The 10,648-nt window shown below is 39.8% G+C and overlaps 1 protein-coding gene across 1 annotated transcript; it reads right to left on the bottom strand.

Moving 5' to 3' along the window:
• Positions 1-860: 860 nt before the first annotated feature.
• On the bottom strand, positions 861-8,416 carry TMED7 (transmembrane p24 trafficking protein 7). The gene is made up of 3 exons (XM_084503316.1): positions 8,108-8,416; positions 6,254-6,499; positions 861-3,816 (listed from the first exon to the last, which is right to left on the bottom strand). The coding sequence occupies exons 1-3, from the start codon at positions 8,270-8,272 to the stop codon at positions 3,580-3,582; spliced, it is 648 nt and encodes a 215-aa protein (XP_084359442.1). The 5' UTR covers positions 8,273-8,416; the 3' UTR covers positions 861-3,579.
• Positions 8,417-10,648: the final 2,232 nt, after the last annotated feature.

Genomic DNA, 10,648 nt, shown 5'->3' with positions numbered 1-10,648 from the left:
CTGTGGACTGCCTGTGACACATTCAAGCACAAATGTTTTTCCTCTGTGAGCTCTGCTGTTTCCATGCTTTCATTTCACCACCTCAACCACCCAGCCCTCAGGAAATATGCAGCGAGCATTGCAGCCTTATGACCCCACAATAAACCATTACACATGCAGACACCATTCTGTGTGTGTATAATTCAGACAATGCTTCTGAATTTTATTATTTTTAATCCCTAAAGTTTTTTTTTTTTTTTTTTCTTCTCTTGTGGCTATAGTTTTTCTATTCAAAGATATGCAAATCATCATCCTCATTAGCAACACAAACAGCTTTCAGGCTGATTCGGTTACAGTTCTTTTTATGAAGAAAACCAAGATATCTGAAAAAAAGCTTTGACCATGAGATTCACTTCTTGCTTCAGTTTTAAGGTCTGACCTCCCAGTGTTTGGTCAGTGTAAGACACCCCCAAACATGACTGGCAGCTCCCTCACAAGGTGAGCAGAGGGGCAGGCGCTGAGCTCTGCTCTCTGGGGACAGCGACAGGACCCGAGGGGACGGCATGGAGCTGGGACAGGGGAGGGTCAGGCTGGGGGTTAGGGAAAGGGTCTGCACCCAGAGGGTGGCCGGGCACTGGGACAGGCTCCCCAGGGCAGTGGTCATGGCACAGAGCTGCCGGAGTGGTAGGACAACGCTCTCAGCCACAATCTGATTTTTTTCTTTTTTGGTGGTTCTCTGGGACCCAGGAGTTTGACTTGATGATCCTTCTGAGCCCCTTCCAACTCAGATATCCGATGCTTCTATGAACAAATCACTATTCAAAGCTGTTCAAATCGTAATGCTCCCCCTTCCCAAATGCAAACAAAACAATCAGGCCATATTCATATATTAATTTTTATTTACCCATACAGTATTCACAGGGTCTGCTTCTTGTCTTATTCAAACTATTTTTTTTTCCAAACTAAAACAAGAACTGACATTCCTGAACATGAAAATAAGTTGCGTAAACACAAACATCCAGGAAAAAAACTACTAAAAGCCCTGGGTTTCAGCTAAAAACACAGTTGTATCCCCTTTAATGCATGGTGATTTACTTGCGTATCACACCATTAATCAAACTATGCTTTCCATATATAAAAAGACATAGCTTTAACAAAAAGTCACAAAGCATTTATTCACCCACTGCATGTTAGCGTGTTTATTATATCCTATTCAGTCACATTTTAAAAACTATGTACAGCTATGTTTAAACGTGTACTTGTGCCATGTTTTTAATAACACAAAAATAAAGGCATTTTTAAGCTACTGCTGCATATTATGCAGCAAGATATCAGAGGATTGGTTCATATACCTAACTTCAATGCAAAAGTCAAGTCCACTAAGCCTCTGCAGTGGGAATAATTCTGAGCCAAACAGTCCCATGTCACACATTCCAACGGTATGAAAGAATAGAGACATGTACACGATGGCCATCCAGTATCTGCTTTATCCCATTGTTACCAATTTTGAGAGCACACAGAACAACTCAGTTGGAAAAAAAACACACATTTCAATCTTTAAAGCAAATGCACTTGTTCTGATTAAAGCTAAACAAGTGACATTTAAAATTCAGAAGAGTATAGTGGGTACTTTCAAAATTAAAATCGTGTTTTCTTCTGACACTTGCACCCAAAGTGCACAACTTACTTCATTATTGTGTGCAAAGCAGTACAAAAACTAAGTATCAGCTGCTGAAACACAAAAATGAAGCATACAGGTATAACCAACAATATTGTACCTATTTCAGGCAGAGATTTGTTTTGTAAGAAGAAAGAACTAGCTTTTTGCTTTCTGACCTTTGTGAATCTAACTGTTTCTGGGAAGCGTGCATCACAAAATGGGAATGCAGTGTTTAAAGTTTGGTACAAGATAGAAAGACATTACACACAATCCTGAATTTTACATTAAGCTTTTTAATACCTCTGTGACCTTTTTACTTGTTTTTGAGCCACCGTTCTTCATTTTTTAATTCACTTTCTGAAGAAGTTTATTTCAGAATAGAGACTAGGAGCATGCTTGCTCATTTTTTTTGCAAACATCAAAACATTTTAAAATGAAGTCATCTTTCATCAGTTCTTCAGAATGCTCAGTGGTCAGCTGTACACGTGACTTCAACTTTTTGCTAGAGATAACACAGGCTACTAATGAGGATTTAGAGTTCTTGCTCTGCTTGCTTAAGCATATTTTGAATTAGTCAGTAATACGATGACAATTTTTATTTTTATTTTTATTTTTTTTTTACTTTCGTTTAATTTGTGCACTTAAGAATTGGTCAGTTTACTTATTCCTCCAGAGCCACCTGAAGGACTTGACCAGCTCAATTTAAGCTACTTGTACATACATACATTTACTATCTTCCACATCCAAATAAAACAAGACATTACAGTACATAAGCTGCTAAATACATGAGCAGTGGAAACAATGTAACTATTAACTACCAAAAAGATAACCTCAAATATTTAATTCATTTCCTGACCACTAGCAAAAAAGAGTGGCAATTAGATGCACAAGGCCATAATGTATTAGTGCACCACACACAGGGAAATAAAATTTACAGCACACGTGCAATGCAGTATCAATATTAAAATTGGCCTCTTAACAGGAAATCAATTTAGTAAAAAGCCTTGTATGTGCCTCAAATGTAATATAACCTTGTCCAGTGCTGGTACTGCGCTGCCTAAAAAACCAAGCTACCTCCGGTCTTAAATCCAAAAAGCAGCAGCAACATAAATAAGTACAGAGACTGTACGGCTTTACTGACAAAGTTAGAGGACTCCCTATTTTATTGCATGTTTTTAACATAAACTTGGAGATTTGGATTTTTGAAGACAGAAAATGTATTTCCTGAGTTGTCTCAGTTTATAATCTGTTCAGTAAAACAAACATTGTATAAGAAGCTCATTTTATTTCACTATAGAAGAATGTGTGCTTAAGCAAATGCATTCAACTATAAAATTTAGCAAGTTTTGAAGGAGGAGACTTCCCAGGCTGATGGAAAATGAGCCAGGATAAACTGTCAAGCTTGCAACCGATTTACAAATAAGGAAATTATATATTTTTTTTAAATAGCAAATCAAAACAGCACACTACAGTTCATCATATTTGCTTGTTTATAAGCAAATACATTCAGCCTGGAAATTATAGTCAAATCACATCTTCATATGCATTGCTTTTGCACATCTGACACTTGATTGGTTCTTTTAAAGTCTTATATCGCAAATAGGTAATCTTACTGGTAGAAAAAAAAACAAACATCAAACTCAGTGTGAATTAATATCTACAGAAGAGGCTAGTCAATGCAAGATGTTTAATACAGAAATCAGAAAGTATTTAAGTTCCAAAGTGTTTTCCTTTTTTTTTTTTTTTTTTTAATTTTTTTTTAAATTTCAAATCATGTGTCCCTTCTATAACTTTTTGGATCTTTTGTGATTTAAATGGATGAGTGGTAGACAGATTTGAATGTTACACATACTTAGATCATTTGTACCTAACAATTAATTGGAGAACAGTAACTCTACAGATGAATAGCACACAATGACCTGAAGCATTATCACTGCCAGTTATGATCCAACACGGGTTGTTGTGGTTCTTTTATCTGAGAAGAAGCTTTTGAGGAGAAATACCTGCCCAATACTAACAACAAGAAGAATGATTGCTTCCCCTATTGACCAGTAGGCTACTCTTGTATTTAAATCCTCTGCTCTGCTGCGGCCTTGAGCTTCTCTCAATCGAAAGTGCGTCTGATAATCAATGACAGACTTCAAAGCTTCGTGAATTGAAACACAGGCAGACTCCATCTAGAGAAGCAAACAAATACATATCTCTAAATTAATAACGTTTCTAATATTTTTTCTGTTTTGTGCTTTAGTACTTAGAATTAGGATTTGTGCAACCTTACAGACGAATGGTTGGCTCACTTCATTGTTAGGCTGAAATACCATAAAAACAGTAACATTTAAATTTATATTGATCCATTTCTACAAACAGGAATGTAACAGACTCGTAAATACAGAAGCATGTAAAACTAGATCTAACAAAAACAATGCATTCTTAGACCCACAAAACAAACATTAAATTCATGTGAGTTTAAAAGTGAACATTAGAAGAACTATTGTAGCCTCAATTTCTTTTATCATTAAGATACATCAGTATTTAATACATATTGTGTTTCCCAAGACGTTCTTCGCTGTACAGTTCTCACTTAAGTTCTACAACATCTCAGAATCTACATTACCAAACTCAGTATGTTCTCTTGGCAAGAGATCCTTCTGGTACACATGTATGCAAAAAGTAATCAGAGAAAGGACACAATTCTGTCCTATTTTAGTGTTGCTGAATTGTCCATAACATAGTAGCAATTTCTTCAGAAAGAGTTGCCCAACTGTTGCCAGTTTTCCACGCCCTAGATCATTTTTCACATAAATGTCTTCCATTTCAACTTATCTTCTGTAAGTCAGTACTCCTCACTGTGCTTAGATCATCAAGAAATTAATCAATGGATCTTCAAAATACTTAGGTTCTGATCAGTTAGTCTGTTTTTATGTCTTAAAAACAGTATTTCCTGAAGATCAAACAGCACAACCTATATTGAAAGGAACCATTTAACACCCAAGTAAGGCCACTTGCAGTTATTTACATCTGTAGTAACTTGCAGTTACTTACAGCTGTTACTTGCATCTTTTCAAGTAGGTTATGTTTCAAGGTGAGTGTCTGAACAAGTCTAAGATATTCTTCTCAACAAAATTCAGAAAGAGGTTTCCCAAATTAAGCTCTGCCACTGATCTCACTGATAAATTATAGAACCCTCCAGATCTGAATAAAGGATCTTAAATTCAAACACCAAGCTCCTCTGATTTCAGGCATTTACCTTCTATTGTCCCTGTGAAAGGCTGCCCAAATTTGGTCATGCTACAAGCCTCAAGAAAACTGCAGCAAGAGCCTTCTTACTAAAGGTACACTGAAAGTTAGCTTTCCCTTCTCTGAATACATTGCTTGCATTGTGTATGCTACAACACAATGATAACTATTTTATTTTATATCTTCTCCCACAGCGTAAGCAGGGGCTGCAGAGAGGTTGCATCCAGCAACCATTTCTTGCCTTGTTGATGCTTCCCTTGCTGACTGATGCCAAGGCAGCAAAAGGAAAATTGGACGCATCGAATGAACGCAACGAAGACTAACGGAAAGAACGTGATCAAATACAGCATCAAGAATCAGAAAATAAAATAAGGCAGAGCAGAAGAATGACAGGAAGGTAAGAGCTGTACTTCAACTCACAGGAAGTCATGTACTCACTACGAATCTTAGCAACTGCAGACTTAATGCAAGGTAAATTAAGTAAGATTGGCATTTGGGAAGTGCTATTTATACCTTTGAGTCCAGACTAGGAAAATAGTGACCACAGCCAGCATTCTTTAATGGCTGTTTAAAAAGTTTGGTGATGGATATAGTGCAAGAACATTCGTGAGAATTCATGGAGCAAGAGTTCCAAGGAAAGTCTGGGTGGGTTTAGAAGAGGTGGTGTAAAACTGCAAAAATGCTGAAGAAAAAGGGAATATTTGGAAAGTAAATCCAATAAATCTCAAGTAAAAAATATACTTTATTTTTTTTTAATTTAAAAATTGTACTTTGACACTTCTGAATGTTACATAAATTACAAACATCTATCAGCCAGCTAAATATGGCTTTTATTTACTTGTAGATTGTTATGGAGTTTTCTTCTGTATTTTTAAAAATAAGAATTATGTGACAGACCAGCTTAAGTTTTTTCTTCCATGAAAGACTATCAGTTTAAGTATGAAAATAATTCTCAAAGCTTCCCAAAAAATTGAAAGTTTTGAAAACCCTAATCCCCTGATACTCTAGTTTGTGAAATGCATACTTCATAGGACACAGAACGATGATATTCAATGTAAATTCCCTTAAAAAAAAAAAAAAAAAAAAAAAAAAAAAAGATAATGGCCTAAAGCTTAAGTTACTCTAATTTTCTCTTAAGCACTTGGAATTTATTTTCAGCTCTTCTTTATGTTGAATAAAATATATCTCCTGAAAAAAGATTGTTTTTAATAACTCATTTTTGTTAACATCTCCATTCCAGTGATGTTCAAAAGTTATGTAGACATTTAATGCAGCTGCAAAAACAAAACAAAACAAAACAAAACAAAACAAAAAAAAAACCACAACAAAATCATTCTTTCAAGCTAACAGTTGCTGTCAAACACAACAGCATTTTACCTGGGTAAGTGCAGTCACTCTGTTCTCGCTAGGAAACAGTGGTGGATCTTCTCCAACCTGGAAATCAAAATACACAGTTTTGTGTGTGAAAGTAGAGAATTCATTGCTGAAGCAGAATTTGTACGTTCCATTTCTGGATGCAGTAAACGTGAAGCTATCATATTGCTTCTTCATCTCTTTGTACAACACAATGCCATCAGGATCTTCCAACCGGCAGTCAACATCGTAGTGGCCTCCAGTGATCACCTCAAAACAAAAAACAAGAAATTGTCCTTTTAACAAAACAGACACTTACTGTAAATTTTTTTGCTTTGAGAAGTATCTTTTAAAATATAATGCATTAATTTGAAAATCATTCAAAGCCAGTTCACAAAAATCATTCTCTTATGCAGGGCACATGGAAAATTCAAAATATTTCCAGTTCTGGATATATGACACCAACTACATTTTCAAGCAGTGTTATGACAGAAATTTGAGTTACTTTGTTACAGCTAATTGTACTACAGCAAAGGCTACAGGAGATAAAACTTGACAGAGCAGCAAAGATGGTACCGTAACGAAACAGCCATTTATTATATACACACAAGCCCTCTGAAGAATCAATTCTGCAAGTTGAGATTGTTAAAATGAGATAAGGCAGCTCCTTTCTGTATGGCCAAAAGAGCATAACTACCCTATGAGGTCAAGCTGCTTGACAAGGTAGGAATGACATATGACCAGTAAAACAGGTATTACAGCCTGGCTAGTCTTTCTATGAGCTTGTGAGCTTGTCAACAAAGCAATGCCATAGAGGGATCTGCTGCATCAGTCTCGTGCAGTCAGCAGCAGCACTTTCCAACATCACAATATTCAGATGACGCCTACGAGCATCTCTGAACTTCATGACTGACTCACTTTTTTCCCCACTTTTTTTCTGACAAGATATATGCTACCTCTATGATAAGGCCTGTTGCTAATTTAGGTGCTTGTAATTTATTTTTCTCAGGATGCTCAGACTTGTAGTTTTAACCTCCAAACCTTTTCCTTTCAAGATAAAGCATGCTGGAAAACTACAAGACTTGTATCTTAAGGTATGTCCCTTTTGTGTTTGTACAGAAACCTTCAAAAAAAAAAAAAAAAAAAAAAAAAGATTTTATTTTCATTGATATACTTTAGCATCTATTATGTAACCATTTGGGCATCTGCACTTCAGATACGTGCACTGCAGATATTATTGTTTATATCCACATCATTTTTTCTATGCATCAAGTTATTAAAACCACAGCGTTAGTGGTAAAGCTGAAATAACAAGAGGACCAAAAATTAGCTGATCCGCAGACAAAGTTTTAAAAAAAATTCAGCTGGCAAGTTTTGCTTTACCACAAATGTGATGACAAAAATCGAGAAAACTTTGGATGTCTATGGATGTCTCCCTGTGGATGTCTGCATCTAATGGGGATTTTCATACGGAAATGACTATCTGGTTAGAATTAAAAAAATAGTTTCTGTAGTAAAATGATGGTTCATCTTTAAAGCACGCTTTCACATTCGACAGGGGCATGTTGTTTATCAATTATCAGTGAGAGTAGCTCGCTCTCAGTCCTCCCACACACCCTGTGAGGGGACAGCTTACATATTGACGGTGAAGCTCTGGGAGAGCTGTAAAGCCCTCTGAGGACGGCCTCCCCGAGCCCCAGCCACCTCTCTGCTCTTCCCGTGCCAGAGGACGCTGAAACACTTGGGGAAGATGTGGCACACGTAGGGCAGGGTCACACAGCCCCACTCCTGCCAGCGCCCAGCTCTGAGGCTCCGGCAGCCAGACGCCCTGCGGGACCGGGGGCTCCCCCCCCAACCCCTCACCCCTCACCCCGCTACCTGGAACTCGAGCGTGCACTTGGTGCCCTGCGCGATCTCCTCGTAGAAGCACTGCTTGGCGTTGTCGGGCAGCTCGAAGGTGATCTCCGAGGCCCTGGCGGCGCAGGCCCGCAGCACCAGCAGCACCAGCAGCAGCCCCGCGGCCGCGCAGCCCCGCGGCGGCATGGCGACGGGCACGGAGCGGGCGGGCACGGAGCCGGGCGGGCACGGAGCCGGAGCCGGAGCCGGAGCCGGGGCACGGAGCCGGAGGCGTCGTGGCGAACGGGCCCGGAGGGGGAAGAGCGAGGCCGCTCCGGAAGAGCTGCTGCTAACCGAGCACCGCCCTCCGGGAGCGCTTCCGAGTCAGGCACGGCCCCAGCGCCGCCAGCTTCACGGCCCCAGCCCCGCGCCCCGCGCTGGGGGCTGCAGCCGCGCCGCCATTTTGTGTGCTGGTGGTGGTGGGGGGGTTATCAGGCGTTATCTGCCTGCGGGTAGCCCCGAGATCGCTGCTGGCGGGGCTAAAACGGCTACGAACAGGGCACATACGCAAAAATGGGACGTGCTGAGTGCTAGCAATTGCTAAGTCGTTTGTCTGTGCAAAGGGAGTGCAAAACGGAGCAGGTTTGGGCTTGCTCTGCGAAGTGCAATCAGTAAGAGCAGACTGGGCAAGAGATGTGAGCAGAAACCGTGAACTTCAGGAAAAAGGACGCTTTGACTTGCGGAAATCAGGCTCTGTAGCCTCGGAATGGTTATAAACCAGGCGTGTTTATTCGGCGCTGCGCACACACGCCGGGCGCACGGGGCTATAGCTCCACCTAACTCGCCCACCTACGGCTGCTGGCGGTGTGCTTCTGTTAGCGGGACGAAGCCATCCTCATTTCATTTACCCCATAAGTCTCCTGCATAGTCATCAGGGCTCCTAAGAATCAGTCACGTAGGTTCCCGTCTCTATTCGTATGCGTACTGGAGTCCCTGGGTGCTCGTCCGGCGCACTCTGGTGGTCCTCTGTTGAAGGGCAGAAGTCTTCCTCGCTGCTAATCCCCTCAGCCTTTCCTGTCTTTGACAGACTTCAGCAGTCAGCCAGTTCTTGCTGGTTCCATGATCTATGCATAGAGTCTTGTACACCCTTATCTTTGGGTCGTTAGCCTACAATGGTGCTCGCTCAGACCTAGGAATCACCAGCCTTCATCTTGTTCCCTGTCTCACTACAGAGCTCACCCTGACATCCCTGTTGGAAGGAGAACGCTTTCTAACCTGAGAGGACTACTGTGCATGGCTGCCCTGTGTCTCCGTTGATCAGACTCACAGCAAAGTGAACCAAATGAGGATGAAACAGATTTCCCTCTGGACATATCATAGTATGTATTGAAATGGGACCTGTAAGAACAAAGGACATGCTCAAGAGAGTCCTTTCCCATTAATTTCCTTAGTCACTGGGACACTCTTACAGAAAATTCAGGCAAACAATTTCCCTGCATGGAAACCTCATTTTGTCTGTAGAGCTAAGCATTTATCCCAGGATATTTTTTTTTTTTTTTTTTTTTTTGACATGGTATAAGCCTTCCTGCTCTCACTTCCCTCAGATTTTCTTTTCTTCTAAAGTTCATTTCTCTGGAAAAGCAATGCTATCCTTGAATTCAGACACCTGTGGAAAACTTCAGAAACTTCCTGGTCAATAACTTTCTTCAGACAGCATCAATGATATCACAACAACGCAGACTTATTTAACTCTTTCTTTAAAATACCCACCACAGATTCTGTATCATTTTCATGCAGACCAATCCCCAGCTTGATCATCTACATTGAATTTGTTGCATATTAAACATATTTCTTTTTTGTTATTATTATTACAGCAGATGAAAAAAATGCTCACTCTAAATCTTCCTGGCTTTCCATCAGATCAGATTGACCAAGGCATGGATAGACGAGGATTGATTCCTTGTCTTTATTTGTTTTCTGCAGAATTTTCCTGTCTCTTTTGGTTCAAGTTCAACTGGCTAGTACACTTGGCTGGTATTCATTTTTGTTGCTTAAGATAACTGTTTTTGTATTTTTCAATAGAATGTTGCCATGATCTATTTTGTGAAGTCTAGAAAACAGACCCCCACCCCCCAAAAATAAATAAATAAATAAATATGCTTAGTCCTTTAAAAAAAATACTTATTCATTTGGCGGGATGGAGGTAGTTAAACACGGTTTATATTCTATCCATGTAGATTGTGCTCAGTAGAAGTTTATGTAAAATTCTGCTGACAAATGGCAGAATCCATCTTGACTGCTCTAGGAAGTGGAACAGACCCACAGTGGACAGGAAAATGTACTATCAGAACAATTAGGACATAAAATCTATTGTGATCTAAGTTACCGACAAGTGTTAATGAATTCCCTTTGTTCCTATACGGCATGGAAGAAATGGGCACAGAAATTACTCATTTACCCTAAGTATGTCTCTGTCACCTTCTCATCTCCAACATGATTCTCATTTTCAGATTGACTTCAGTGTAAACTGTGAGTCTCTGTTAAGCGTCATGCACAAAGCATCAGAGGCGACTGTGCTTTGAC

This window comes from Aythya ferina (genome assembly GCF_964211825.1).
Source record: "Aythya ferina genome assembly, chromosome: Z".
Classification (NCBI taxonomy): domain Eukaryota; kingdom Metazoa; phylum Chordata; class Aves; order Anseriformes; family Anatidae; genus Aythya; species Aythya ferina.
Note: the sequence above shows the minus strand (reverse complement) of the source record. Positions and strands in the feature narration are given on the sequence as shown.